Raw genomic sequence first — 13,770 nt, forward strand, 5'->3', positions numbered from 1 at the left:
TACAATAGCCAACAATGGATGTAGCGGTTGAGACCTATGTTTTATTCTGTGTTTACTTCTGGAATCAAATATCTGCATTGTCCTCCTTCACCCTTTTAGGAGGCTAGCCTACCTGTCCATTGGCTGTCAGCTGTGTCAGGAATTCATCCACATTTTTTAGAACATTGCCCTCTTCAAGTTTTTCAAACACAAGATCAATAAAATCTGTGTTATTTGAGGCTCCAGAGCTCAGTAGCAGCTGTGCCACCTCAGAGGGATTGAGCGTTGACAACAATCCAGCCTACAACAGGGAATCAACATAATATCAGACAACAGTAATGACCAATGCTGTGGGTAAAGGATTAGCGTTTGCAACCAAAGAAAGTGTGCTCTATGATTTGCTTGTATTTTTGATATGGCAAAATAAACTCCTGTGTTTGTCTTCTTAAGTCTACAATTTTGTTTTCCTGTTCTTAAGGGAGGACTAGAAGTGCAATGTAGGGCTTACCGTAGAGATGTTGAAGTCTTTGAGGTCAGAGTATGATGTATATTGCACGAATGGACCCAGATTTGCTTTAACCCATTGGGCATCACTCTCATTTTGTTGCCTGCAAGCTAAGGCATACAAACAAAAGTTAGGATGTGCCAAATTTAGGAAGGTTTTTGACAGGTAGACATGAAAGAATTTGTGGGCAAGTTTTTTGTCTGAGTGCTTTTCAAGACATTTCACACTGGAAAACACATAACGCACCCTAAGTCTGCCCTACCTGGCTCATTGATGGCATTTTCAGCATTTCTTAGGTAGCCCAGCAGACCATGTGTGATCTCTTGCCGTCTGTACAGTGGCATCTCCTGGATAACTATAGCCAACCCACTCACACTGCAACAGTTGAAAGAAAACATTCTCATGCTGTTTTTTGTCACTATTGTCATTTTCATTTGCAACAAAATCTTGATTGCTCCAAGAAAACTACTCACATGACTTGGTAATTCATGCAGCTGATGTTTGTGGTTGTGTTTATGAGCATTTCTGGAGTAAAACTGGCAAGGATAGGAATCAGTTTCACATGGAACCAAAGTTCATAGTCGTTTGTCGTGAAAGTGGAGAAATGTGGACTGATGACGATGAAGGTCGTATTCATGATCCGATCTCTCACAACAGGCTGGAAATGTGGGGTCTGTCATATTAAAGTGGAAAAAGACATAAGCAAAGGTGAGATTGCATGTTGGAAGTACACCCATACAACATGGTACAAAGGCTGTAACCATTTGTTTTCTAAGATACAATAGCCAACAATGGATGTAGCGGTTGAGACCGATGTCTTATTCTGTGTTTACTTCTAGAATCAAATATCCGCATTGTCCTCCTTCACCCTTTTAGGAGGCTAGCCTACCTGTCCATTGGCTGTCAGCTGTGTCAGGAATTCATCCACATTTTTTAGAACATTGCCCTCTTCAAGTTTTTCAAACACAAGATCAATAAAATCTGTGTTATTTGAGGCTCCAGAGCTCAGTAGCAGCTGTGCCACCTCAGAGGGATTGAGCGTTGACAACAATCCAGCCTACAACAGGGAATCAACATAATATCAGACAGCAGTAATGACCAATGCTGTGGGTAAATGAATAGAGTTTGCAACCAAAGAAAGTGTGCTCTATGATTTGCTTGTATTTTTGATATGGCAAAATAAACTCCTGTGTTTGTCTTCTTAAGTCTACAATTTTGTTTTCCTGTTCTTAAGGGAGGACTAGAAGTGCAATGTAGGGCTTACCGTAGAGATGTTGAAGTCTTTGAGGTCAGAGTACGCTGTATATTGGACGAATGGACCCAGATTTGCTTTAACCCATTGGGCATCACTCTCATTTTGTTGCCTGCAAGCTAAGGCATGCAGACAAAAGTTAGGATGTGCTCAATTTAGGAAGGTTTGTGACTGGTAGACATGAAAGAATTTAAGTTTTTTGTCTGAGTGCTTTTCAAGACATTTCACACTGGAAAACACATAATGCACCCTATGTCTGCTCTACCTGGCTCATTGATGGCATTTTCAGCATTTCTTAGGTAGCCCAGCAGACCATGTGTGATCTCTTGCCGTCTGTACAGTGGCATCTCCTGGATAACTGAAACCAACCCACTCACACTGCAACAGTTGAAAGAAAACATTCTCATGCTGTTCTTTGTCTCTATTGTCATTTTCATTTGCAACAAAATCTTGATTGCTCCAAGAAAACTACTCACATGACTTGGTAGTTCATGCAGCTGATGTTTGTGATTGTGTTTATGAGCATTTCTGGAGTAAAACTGGCAAGGATAGGAATCAGTTTCACATGGAACCAAAGTTCATAGTCGTTTGTCGTGAAAGTGGAGAAATGCGGACTGATGACGATGAAGGTCGCATTCATGATCCGATCTCTCACAACAGGCTGGAAAATTGGCATCTGTGAAATTGAGGTGGAAAAGAAGCTAAGCAATACAGAGACTGCATGTTGTAAATGTACTCATACAACATGTCACAAAGGTTGCAAACAAGTCTTCTCTATGATAGACTCCTTGAAGAGTTGTGTAGCGGTTTAGCAAATGTCTTATTCTGTCTTATCCTGCTGGAATAAAACACCAGGATTGTCCTCCTTCACCCTTTTAGAAGCCTAGCATACCTGTCCATTGGCTGTCAGTTGTGTGAGGAATCCATCCACATTTTCTAGAGCGTTGCCCTCTTGCAGTCGCTCAAACACACGATCAATCAAATCTGTGTTATTGGAAGCTCCCAAACTCAGTACCAGCTGTGCCACCTGAGAAGGACTGAGGACTGACAACAATTCAGCCTACAAAAGAGAACCAGCATAATATCAGACAGCAGTCATGGAAATGTTCTGGGTAAAAGAATTCCGTTTACAGGAAGATGTACATCTGCAGTTGGCACTCACAGCGGACAAATTAGGATTGAAGGCTTCCAAGTCCTGCACAGTTGCAAAATCAGAGAAGTCGCCAAGGTTTGCCTTTAGCCACGCTTGGCTCCCCGTGATAGATGAGACACAGCCAGGATCTGCAGAAAAAGCAAGAAAGTTATTGACAGGGTAATATACCACATGTTGTCATGGAAAAACCAAAGTGAGCTTGAGTTTCTCCTTTTACCTGTTGAGTCATTTCTTGACAAGAACGGTTTGATGAAGTGAGTGAAGACTGCTTGCTGTGTGTCTCTGTCCATGGATGCCTTTTGGCTTCCAAATGCCTGAATGCTACATTTGAGAGAAAGCTTTCAACATCTAAACTTCTAGTCAACTGCACATTTGCAGAACAGAGCTATATGTCTCATATTTACTTACACAGTCTGGTATGTCTGGCAGCTGAAGTTTTTGGAGCTAAGGCAAAATAGGAAGTTGAAAGATGGAACGGCCAGAAACGGACGGATCTTTGTCTTGAACCAGCTGGTAATGAACTCCTCACTCTGTAGTTGTGCCTGGCTGAAGTTGTCAATTCTCACTTCTCCAAGAGCCTCGAGCACATTTGACGAGGTCGGGTAGGTGTTGTTGACGGCCTTGAATTGGCAGAAAAATAATTGTAGCTGGACCCAAACTTCACGCAGGGAAATGGCAATATTGTGAAAATGTGATTTTGTACTTACCATGTTAGCAAATGTCTCAAGGGCCTGGTCCAGTACAGCAGAGGCTTTTTGGAAGAAAAGCTTCCAGACTTCTACTGGGTATATGTTTTGGCTTTTCAGTGTGCAGTTCAGCAGTGTGACCAAGTTGCTGGATGTGAGATAGGGAGCCTTGAAAAAGAAAATTGACAAAGAATACAGCCATTTTGTCAGAGCTCATGGAGATTTGTCTCAGGACCATAATGGGGCAAAATCCATGTTCTGTTTTTGGAGTTTAAAAAGGAATCTTACAGAGGAACAGGCATGTTCTGTGATGGTGAAATTGCACAGGGCTGCCGAGGAATTGCCAGCTGACAGGATTTGCTCAAGTTTTGAACTGTGGAAAAAACACAATAAATTGAAATCCAATGTCCCCTTAATTACACTGTGTTAACAAATTTTACCTAGACAGAATCAACATTGAACAAAACGGCATTTCACCCACCCATCAACTCCATTACAAATGAGATTCACTGTGAAAAGAGAATGGTTGTGTGTCAGATAATAGTCCTTCAGAATGCATTTATATCCTTAGAGTTGAAATGTGTACTTCTAGACAGACTTACCATGAACTGGGGTCACCTTGCACTGAAGACAAAGAAAATATGAGTGTTAGTATAGTGGAAACATCTTCTTCAAGTGTAAATACCTTGACTTTGTCACAGTTGGCCCAATTAGTGTGCCAAACCTGGATCAAATATTGGATAACCCATGTAAGACACCCCCCACACCCACCCACCCACCCCCCAAAAAACTAATCTTACCACAAAGGAAGCTGGAACTGAGCAGCCTGTTTGAGAAGAAAAAGAAAGGAAACAAATCAATGGAGTAGTCATTACAGTGCTGGTACTGGGCTTTTGGGAAAAGTTTAGTCAGGAAAGCCCATTTGCCACATACGTGGGAATGTGTCCTGGAGGTACTGCTTGCTTGATCTCACGCCCTGTGAAAGGTCCAGTGGCAATGCTGCCAAACTCTGCGCAAGACCATCGTATCTAAAGGAAGAAAAGAATTCATTGTGACTTGTCAGGAGCCTCAGCTTGGCATTGTGCACACCCAAATGTCTAACTGTGGATATCAGAAATATCTTACACAGCCTGGTAGGATTCACAGGTGATGTTACTGGGGATCACCCGCAAGCTGCTAGGAAGGATGCTCGCCATCACAGGAACCAAATAAACCTGGAACCACTGTTGATAGTCTTCTGGCTGAAAGTCTTTAAGCTGAGGAGCAAGGGCTGTCAAGGTCAGGCTCAAAATGGTGTCTCGCACATCTGGATTTTGGATGAGGGTGACATTTCTCTGAAAAGAGAAGGGGATCATAATAAGGTCAGAGAGGAAGTTCTGAAGTCTTTGTGGAAATGCGGAGATGAGGGGGAGCTTATCTAAACTAAATCTTTGTACTTCTGTACAGCAGGGATGCCTCAAGGCATGAAGCATATCAGAAATGGATCATTTTCAGTTAAACACTTGAGCAGGTTTATGAAAGAACACTGTTAACATTTGTTGATGTTTGCGCTGAGGTAAGGTTACCAATGAGAATTCACCTGCTTGTTGATGTTTGCAAAAGCCTGGAAGAATTGGTTGAGCTGCTCATAATCACTGGTCTCTGTCAAGCTTGTCAACACCTCCCTTACAACATGTGCATCGTTTAAAGCACCACTGTTTGGATCTAGGATTAGATCAGCCTTTTGCGATGGTGAAAGAACGTCCAGAACTGCCAGCTATGGATACAAAAAAGTAGAATTCATGAAATGCATGTCTTTTGTATAATTTCCAGAATTTTGCTTTGCTATTCTCAAGAAAGACAGGAAGAGTAATAAGAGTAAAGCTTACCGTAGAGATGTTGAAGTCTTTGAGGTCAGAGTATGATGTATATTGGACGAATGGACCCAGATTTGCTTTAACCCATTGGGCATCACTCTCATTTTGTTGCCTGCAAGCTAAGACATACAAACAAAAGTTAGGATGTGCCAAATTTAGGAAGGTTTTTGACAGGTAGACATGAAAGAATATGTGGGCAAGTTTTTTGTCTGAGTGCTTTTCAAGACATTTCACACTGGAAAGCACATAACGCACCCTATGTCTGCCCTACCTGGCTCATTGATGGCATTTTCAGCATTTCTTAGGTAGCCCAGCAGACCATGTGTGATCTCTTGCCGTCTGTACAGTGGCATCTCCTGGATAACTGAAGCCAACCCATTCACACTGCAACAGTTGAAAGAAAACGTTCTCATGCTGTTCTTTGTCAGTGTTGTCATTTTCATTTGCAACAAAATCTTGATTGCTCCAAGAAAACTACTCACATGACTTGGTAATTCATGCAGCTGATGTTTGTGGTTGTGTTTATGAGCATTTCTGGAGTAAAACTGGCAAGGATAGGAATCAGTTTCACATGGAACCAAAGTTCATAGTCGTTTGTCGTGAAAGTGGAGAAATGTGGACTGATGATGATGAAGGTCGTATTCATGATCCGATCTCTCACAACAGGCTGGAAATGTGGGGTCTGTCATATTAAAGTGGAAAAAGACATAAGCAAAGGTGAGATTGCATGTTGGAAGTACACCCATACAACATGGTACAAAAGCTGTAACCATTTGTTTTCTAAGATACAATAGCCAACAATGGATGTAGCGGTTGAGACCTATGTTTTATTCTGTGTTTACTTCTGGAATCAAATATCTGCATTGTCCTCCTTCACCCTTTTAGGAGGCTAGCCTACCTGTCCATTGGCTGTCAGCTGTGTCAGGAATTCATCCACATTTTTTAGAACATTGCCCTCTTCAAGTTTTTCAAACACAAGATCAATAAAATCTGTGTTATTTGAGGCTCCAGAGCTCAGTAGCAGCTGTGCCACCTCAGAGGGATTGAGCGTTGACAACAATCCAGCCTACAACAGGGAATCAACATAATATCAGACAACAGTAATGACAAATGCTGTGGGTAAAGGATTAGCGTTTGCAACCAAAGAAAGTGTGCTCTATGATTTGCTTGTATTTTTGATATGGCAAAATAAACTCCTGTGTTTGTCTTCTTAAGTCTACAATTTTGTTTTCCTGTTCTTAAGGGAGGACTAGAAGTGCAATGTAGGGCTTACCGTAGAGATGTTGAAGTCTTTGAGGTCAGAGTATGATGTATATTGGACGAATGGACCCAGATTTGCTTTAACCCATTGGGCATCACTCTCATTTTGTTGCCTGCAAGCTAAGGCATACAAACAAAAGTTAGGATGTGCCAAATTTAGGAAGGTTTTTGACAGGTAGACATGAAAGAATTTGTGGGCAAGTTTTTTGTCTGAGTGCTTTTCAAGACATTTCACACTGGAAAACACATAATGCACCCTATGTCTGCCCTACCTGGCTCATTGATGGCATTTTCAGCATTTCTTAGGTAGCCCAGCAGACCATGTGTGATCTCTTGCCGTCTGTACAGTGGCATCTCCTGGATAACTATAGCCAACCCACTCACACTGCAACAGTTGAAAGAAAACATTCTCATGCTGTTTTTTGTCACTATTGTCATTTTCATTTGCAACAAAATCTTGATTGCTCCAAGAAAACTACTCACATGACTTGGTAATTCATGCAGCTGATGTTTGTGGTTGTGTTTATGAGCATTTCTGGAGTAAAACTGGCAAGGATAGGAATCAGTTTCACATGGAACCAAAGTTCATAGTCGTTTGTCGTGAAAGTGGAGAAATGTGGACTGATGACGATGAAGGTCGTATTCATGATCCGATCTCTCACAACAGGCTGGAAATGTGGGGTCTGTCATATTAAAGTGGAAAAAGACATAAGCAAAGGTGAGATTGCATGTTGGAAGTACACCCATACAACATGGTACAAAGGCTGTAACCATTTGTTTTCTAAGATACAATAGCCAACAATGGATGTAGCGGTTGAGACCGATGTCTTATTCTGTGTTTACTTCTAGAATCAAATATCCGCATTGTCCTCCTTCACCCTTTTAGGAGGCTAGCCTACCTGTCCATTGGCTGTCAGCTGTGTCAGGAATTCATCCACATTTTTTAGAACATTGCCCTCTTCAAGTTTTTCAAACACAAGATCAATAAAATCTGTGTTATTTGAGGCTCCAGAGCTCAGTAGCAGCTGTGCCACCTCAGAGGGATTGAGCGTTGACAACAATCCAGCCTACAACAGGGAATCAACATAATATCAGACAGCAGTAATGACCAATGCTGTGGGTAAATGAATAGAGTTTGCAACCAAAGAAAGTGTGCTCTATGATTTGCTTGTATTTTTGATATGGCAAAATAAACTCCTGTGTTTGTCTTCTTAAGTCTACAATTTTGTTTTCCTGTTCTTAAGGGAGGACTAGAAGTGCAATGTAGGGCTTACCGTAGAGATGTTGAAGTCTTTGAGGTCAGAGTACGCTGTATATTGGACGAATGGACCCAGATTTGCTTTAACCCATTGGGCATCACTCTCATTTTGTTGCCTGCAAGCTAAGGCATGCAGACAAAAGTTAGGATGTGCTCAATTTAGGAAGGTTTGTGACTGGTAGACATGAAAGAATTTAAGTTTTTTGTCTGAGTGCTTTTCAAGACATTTCACACTGGAAAACACATAATGCACCCTATGTCTGCTCTACCTGGCTCATTGATGGCATTTTCAGCATTTCTTAGGTAGCCCAGCAGACCATGTGTGATCTCTTGCCGTCTGTACAGTGGCATCTCCTGGATAACTGAAACCAACCCACTCACACTGCAACAGTTGAAAGAAAACATTCTCATGCTGTTCTTTGTCTCTATTGTCATTTTCATTTGCAACAAAATGTTGATTGCTCCAAGAAAACTACTCACATGACTTGGTAGTTCATGCAGCTGATGTTTGTGATTGTGTTTATGAGCATTTCTGGAGTAAAACTGGCAAGGATAGGAATCAGTTTCACATGGAACCAAAGTTCATAGTCGTTTGTCGTGAAAGTGGAGAAATGCGGACTGATGACGATGAAGGTCGCATTCATGATCCGATCTCTCACAACAGGCTGGAAAATTGGCATCTGTGAAATTGAGGTGGAAAAGAAGCTAAGCAATACAGAGACTGCATGTTGTAAATGTACTCATACAACATGTCACAAAGGTTGCAAACAAGTCTTCTCTATAATAGACTCCTTGAAGAGTTGTGTAGCGGTTTAGCAAATGTCTTATTCTGTCTTATCCTGCTGGAATAAAACACCAGGATTGTCCTCCTTCACCCTTTTAGAAGCCTAGCATACCTGTCCATTGGCTGTCAGTTGTGTGAGGAATCCATCCACATTTTCTAGAGCGTTGCCCTCTTGCAGTCGCTCAAACACACGATCAATCAAATCTGTGTTATTGGAGGCTCCCAAACTCAGTACCAGCTGTGCCACCTGAGAAGGACTGAGGACTGACAACAATTCAGCCTACAAAAGAGAACCAGCATAATATCAGACAGCAGTCATGGAAATGTTCTGGGTAAAAGAATTCCGTTTACAGGAAGATGTACATCTGCAGTTGGCACTCACAGCGGACAAATTAGGATTGAAGGCTTCCAAGTCCTGCACAGTTGCAAAATCAGAGAAGTTGCCAAGGTTTGCCTTTAGCCACGCTTGGCTCCCCGTGATAGATGAGACACAGCCAGGATCTGCAGAAAAAGCAAGAAAGTTATTGACAGGGTAATATACCACATGTTGTCATGGAAAAACCAAAGTGAGCTTGAGTTTCTCCTTTTACCTGTTGAGTCATTTCTTGACAAGAACGGTTTGATGAAGTGAGTGAAGACTGCTTGCTGTGTGTCTCTGTCCATGGATGCCTTTTGGCTTCCAAATGCCTGAATGCTACATTTGAGAGAAAGCTTTCAACATCTAAACTTCTAGTCAACTGCACATTTGCAGAACAGAGCTATATGTCTCATATTTACTTACACAGTCTGGTATGTCTGGCAGCTGAAGTTTTCGGAGCTAAGGCAAAATAGGAAGTTGAAAGATGGAACGGCCAGAAACGGACGGATCTTTGTCTTGAACCAGCTGGTAATGAACTCCTCACTCTGTAGTTGTGCCTGGCTGAAGTTGTCAATTCTCACTTCTCCAAGAGCCTCGAGCACATTTGACGAGGTCGGGTAGGTGTTGTTGACGGCCTTGAATTGGCAGAAAAATAATTGTAGCTGGACCCAAACTTCACGCAGGGAAATGGCAATATTGTGAAAATGTGATTTTGTACTTACCATGTTAGCAAATGTCTCAAGGGCCTGGTCCAGTACAGCAGAGGCTTTTTGGAAGAAAAGCTTCCAGACTTCTACTGGGTATATGTTTTGGCTTTTCAGTGTGCAGTTCAGCAGTGTGACCAAGTTGCTGGATGTGAGATAGGGAGCCTTGAAAAAGAAAATTGACAAAGAATACAGCCATTTTGTCAGAGCTCATGGAGATTTGTCTCAGGACCATAATGGGGCAAAATCCATGTTCTGTTTTTGGAGTTTAAAAAGGAATCTTACAGAGGAACAGGCATGTTCTGTGATGGTGAAATTGCACAGGGCTGCCGAGGAATTGCCAGCTGACAGGATTTGCTCAAGTTTTGAACTGTGGAAAAAACACAATAAATTGAAATCCAATGTCCCCTTAATTACACTGTGTTAACAAATTTTACCTAGACAGAATCAACATTGAACAAAACGGCATTTCACCCACCCATCAACTCCATTACAAATGAGATTCACTGTGAAAAGAGAATGGTTGTGTGTCAGATAATAGTCCTTCAGAATGCATTTATATCCTTAGAGTTGAAATGTGTACTTCTAGACAGACTTACCATGAACTGGGGTCACCTTGCACTGAAGACAAAGAAAATATGAGTGTTAGTATAGTGGAAACATCTTCTTCAAGTGTAAATACCTTGACTTTGTCACAGTTGGCCCAATTAGTGTGCCAAACCTGGATCAAATATTGGATAACCCATGTAAGACACCCCCCACACCCACCCACCCACCCCCCAAAAAACTAATCTTACCACAAAGGAAGCTGGAACTGAGCAGCCTGTTTGAGAAGAAAAAGAAAGGAAACAAATCAATGGAGTAGTCATTACAGTGCTGGTACTGGGCTTTTGGGAAAAGTTTAGTCAGGAAAGCCCATTTGCCACATACGTGGGAATGTGTCCTGGAGGTACTGCTTGCTTGATCTCACGCCCTGTGAAAGGTCCAGTGGCAATGCTGCCAAACTCTGCGCAAGACCATCGTATCTAAAGGAAGAAAAGAATTCATTGTGACTTGTCAGGAGCCTCAGCTTGGCATTGTGCACACCCAAATGTCTAACTGTGGATATCAGAAATATCTTACACAGCCTGGTAGGATTCACAGGTGATGTTACTGGGGATCACCCGCAAGCTGCTAGGAAGGATGCTCGCCATCACAGGAACCAAATAAACCTGGAACCACTGTTGATAGTCTTCTGGCTGAAAGTCTTTAAGCTGAGGAGCAAGGGCTGTCAAGGTCAGGCTCAAAATGGTGTCTCGCACATCTGGATTTTGGATGAGGGTGACATTTCTCTGAAAAGAGAAGGGGATCATAATAAGGTCAGAGAGGAAGTTCTGAAGTCTTTGTGGAAATGCGGAGATGAGGGGGAGCTTATCTAAACTAAATCTTTGTACTTCTGTACAGCAGGGATGCCTCAAGGCATGAAGCATATCAGAAATGGATCATTTTCAGTTAAACACTTGAGCAGGTTTATGAAAGAACACTGTTAACATTTGTTGATGTTTGCGCTGAGGTAAGGTTACCAATGAGAATTCACCTGCTTGTTGATGTTTGCAAAAGCCTGGAAGAATTGGTTGAGCTGCTCATAATCACTGGTCTCTGTCAAGCTTGTCAACACCTCCCTTACAACATGTGCATCGTTTAAAGCACCACTGTTTGGATCTAGGATTAGATCAGCCTTTTGCGATGGTGAAAGAACGTCCAGAACTGCCAGCTATGGATACAAAAAAGTAGAATTCATGAAATGCATGTCTTTTGTATAATTTCCAGAATTTTGCTTTGCTATTCTCAAGAAAGACAGGAAGAGTAATAAGAGTAAAGCTTACCGTAGAGATGTTGAAGTCTTTGAGGTCAGAGTATGATGTATATTGGACGAATGGACCCAGATTTGCTTTAACCCATTGGGCATCACTCTCATTTTGTTGCCTGCAAGCTAAGGCATACAAACAAAAGTTAGGATGTGCCAAATTTAGGAAGGTTTTTGACAGGTAGACATGAAAGAATATGTGGGCAAGTTTTTTGTCTGAGTGCTTTTCAAGACATTTCACACTGGAAAGCACATAACGCACCCTATGTCTGCCCTACCTGGCTCATTGATGGCATTTTCAGCATTTCTTAGGTAGCCCAGCAGACCATGTGTGATCTCTTGCCGTCTGTACAGTGGCATCTCCTGGATAACTGAAGCCAACCCACTCACACTGCAACAGTTGAAAGAAAACGTTCTCATGCTGTTCTTTGTCAGTATTGTCATTTTCATTTGCAACAAAATCTTGATTGCTCCAAGAAAACTACTCACATGACTTGGTAATTCATGCAGCTGATGTTTGTGGTTGTGTTTATGAGCATTTCTGGAGTAAAACTGGCAAGGATAGGAATCAGTTTCACATGGAACCAAAGTTCATAGTCGTTTGTCGTGAAAGTGGAGAAATGTGGACTGATGATGATGAAGGTCGTATTCATGATCCGATCTCTCACAACAGGCTGGAAATGTGGGGTCTGTCATATTAAAGTGGAAAAAGACATAAGCAAAGGTGAGATTGCATGTTGGAAGTACACCCATACAACATGGTACAAAAGCTGTAACCATTTGTTTTCTAAGATACAATAGCCAACAATGGATGTAGCGGTTGAGACCGATGTTTTATTCTGTGTTTACTTCTGGAATCAAATATCTGCATTGTCCTCCTTCACCCTTTTAGGAGGCTAGCCTACCTGTCCATTGGCTGTCAGCTGTGTCAGGAATTCATCCACATTTTTTAGAGCATTGCCCTCTTCAAGTTTTTCAAACACAAGATCAATAAAATCTGTGTTATTTGAGGCTCCAGAGCTCAGTAGCAGCTGTGCCACCTCAGAGGGATTGAGCGTTGACAACAATCCAGCCTACAACAGGGAATCAACATAATATCAAACAACAGTAATGACCAATGCTGTGGGTAAAGGATTAGTGTTTGCAACCAAAGAAAGTGTGCTTTATGATTTGCTTGTATTTTTGATATGGCAAAATAAACTCCTGTGTTTGTCTTCTTAAGTCTACAATTTTGTTTTCCTGTTCTTAAGGGAGGACTAGAAGTGCAATGTAGGGCTTACCGTAGAGATGTTGAAGTCTTTGAGGTCAGAGTATGATGTATATTGGACGAATGGACCCAGATTTGCTTTAACCCATTGGGCATCACTCTCATTTTGTTGCCTGCAAGCTAAGGCATACAAACAAAAGTTAGGATGTGCCAAATTTAGGAAGGTTTTTGACTGGTAGACATGAAAGAATTTGTGGGCAAGTTTTTTGTCTGAGTGCTTTTCAAGACATTTCACACTGGAAAACACATAACGCACCCTATGTCTGCCCTACCTGGCTCATTGATGGCATTTTCAGCATTTCTTAGGTAGCCCAGCAGACCATGTGTGATCTCTTGCCGTCTGTACAGTGGCATCTCCTGGATAACTATAGCCAACCCACTCACACTGCAACAGTTGAAAGAAAACATTCTCATGCTGTTTTTTGTCACTATTGTCATTTTCATTTGCAACAAAATCTTGATTGCTCCAAGAAAACTACTCACATGACTTGGTAATTCATGCAGCTGATGTTTGTGGTTGTGTTTATGAGCATTTCTGGAGTAAAACTGGCAAGGATAGGAATCAGTTTCACATGGAACCAAAGTTCATAGTCGTTTGTCGTGAAAGTGGAGAAATGTGGACTGATGACGATGAAGGTCGTATTCATGATCCGATCTCTCACAACAGGCTGGAAATGTGGGGTCTGTCATATTAAAGTGGAAAAAGACATAAGCAAAGGTGAGATTGCATGTTGGAAGTACACCCATACAACATGGTACAAAGGCTGTAACCATTTGTTTTCTAAGATACAATAGCCAACAATGGATGTAGCGGTTGAGACCGATGTCTTATTCTGTGTTTACTTCTAGAATCAAATATCCG

The 13,770-nt window shown here is 41.7% G+C and overlaps 1 protein-coding gene across 1 annotated transcript in view; it reads right to left on the minus strand.

The window, feature by feature from the left end:
• LOC146646423 (uncharacterized) overlaps positions 1–13,770 on the minus strand; it is an 82,076-nt gene that overhangs the window by 35,635 nt on the left and 32,671 nt on the right. Inside the window, exons 103-148 of the mRNA XM_085392459.1 lie at positions 13,392–13,591; positions 13,181–13,293; positions 12,922–13,028; positions 12,547–12,714; positions 12,131–12,330; positions 11,920–12,032; positions 11,661–11,767; positions 11,372–11,548; positions 10,918–11,126; positions 10,726–10,820; positions 10,593–10,618; positions 10,395–10,416; positions 10,274–10,301; positions 10,081–10,165; positions 9,814–9,960; positions 9,515–9,726; positions 9,324–9,427; positions 9,116–9,234; positions 8,846–9,013; positions 8,430–8,629; positions 8,219–8,331; positions 7,966–8,072; positions 7,591–7,758; positions 7,175–7,374; positions 6,964–7,076; positions 6,705–6,811; positions 5,155–5,331; positions 4,701–4,909; positions 4,509–4,603; positions 4,376–4,401; positions 4,178–4,199; positions 4,057–4,084; positions 3,864–3,948; positions 3,597–3,743; positions 3,298–3,509; positions 3,107–3,210; positions 2,899–3,017; positions 2,629–2,796; positions 2,213–2,412; positions 2,002–2,114; positions 1,749–1,855; positions 1,374–1,541; positions 958–1,157; positions 747–859; positions 488–594; positions 113–280 (exon numbers count right to left, since the gene is read on the minus strand). Of these exons, the coding sequence (XP_085248585.1) occupies positions 113–280; positions 488–594; positions 747–859; positions 958–1,157; positions 1,374–1,541; positions 1,749–1,855; positions 2,002–2,114; positions 2,213–2,412; positions 2,629–2,796; positions 2,899–3,017; positions 3,107–3,210; positions 3,298–3,509; positions 3,597–3,743; positions 3,864–3,948; positions 4,057–4,084; positions 4,178–4,199; positions 4,376–4,401; positions 4,509–4,603; positions 4,701–4,909; positions 5,155–5,331; positions 6,705–6,811; positions 6,964–7,076; positions 7,175–7,374; positions 7,591–7,758; positions 7,966–8,072; positions 8,219–8,331; positions 8,430–8,629; positions 8,846–9,013; positions 9,116–9,234; positions 9,324–9,427; positions 9,515–9,726; positions 9,814–9,960; positions 10,081–10,165; positions 10,274–10,301; positions 10,395–10,416; positions 10,593–10,618; positions 10,726–10,820; positions 10,918–11,126; positions 11,372–11,548; positions 11,661–11,767; positions 11,920–12,032; positions 12,131–12,330; positions 12,547–12,714; positions 12,922–13,028; positions 13,181–13,293; positions 13,392–13,591 (5,976 nt within the window). The remainder of the gene's footprint in view (positions 1–112; positions 281–487; positions 595–746; positions 860–957; positions 1,158–1,373; positions 1,542–1,748; positions 1,856–2,001; positions 2,115–2,212; positions 2,413–2,628; positions 2,797–2,898; positions 3,018–3,106; positions 3,211–3,297; positions 3,510–3,596; positions 3,744–3,863; positions 3,949–4,056; positions 4,085–4,177; positions 4,200–4,375; positions 4,402–4,508; positions 4,604–4,700; positions 4,910–5,154; positions 5,332–6,704; positions 6,812–6,963; positions 7,077–7,174; positions 7,375–7,590; positions 7,759–7,965; positions 8,073–8,218; positions 8,332–8,429; positions 8,630–8,845; positions 9,014–9,115; positions 9,235–9,323; positions 9,428–9,514; positions 9,727–9,813; positions 9,961–10,080; positions 10,166–10,273; positions 10,302–10,394; positions 10,417–10,592; positions 10,619–10,725; positions 10,821–10,917; positions 11,127–11,371; positions 11,549–11,660; positions 11,768–11,919; positions 12,033–12,130; positions 12,331–12,546; positions 12,715–12,921; positions 13,029–13,180; positions 13,294–13,391; positions 13,592–13,770) is intronic.

This window comes from Rhamphochromis longiceps, linkage group LG19 (assembly GCF_057381845.1).
Source record: "Rhamphochromis longiceps isolate RC_006_pf linkage group LG19, R_longiceps_female_GT1.1, whole genome shotgun sequence".
In the NCBI taxonomy this organism is placed as follows: Eukaryota; Metazoa; Chordata; class Actinopteri; order Cichliformes; family Cichlidae; genus Rhamphochromis; species Rhamphochromis longiceps.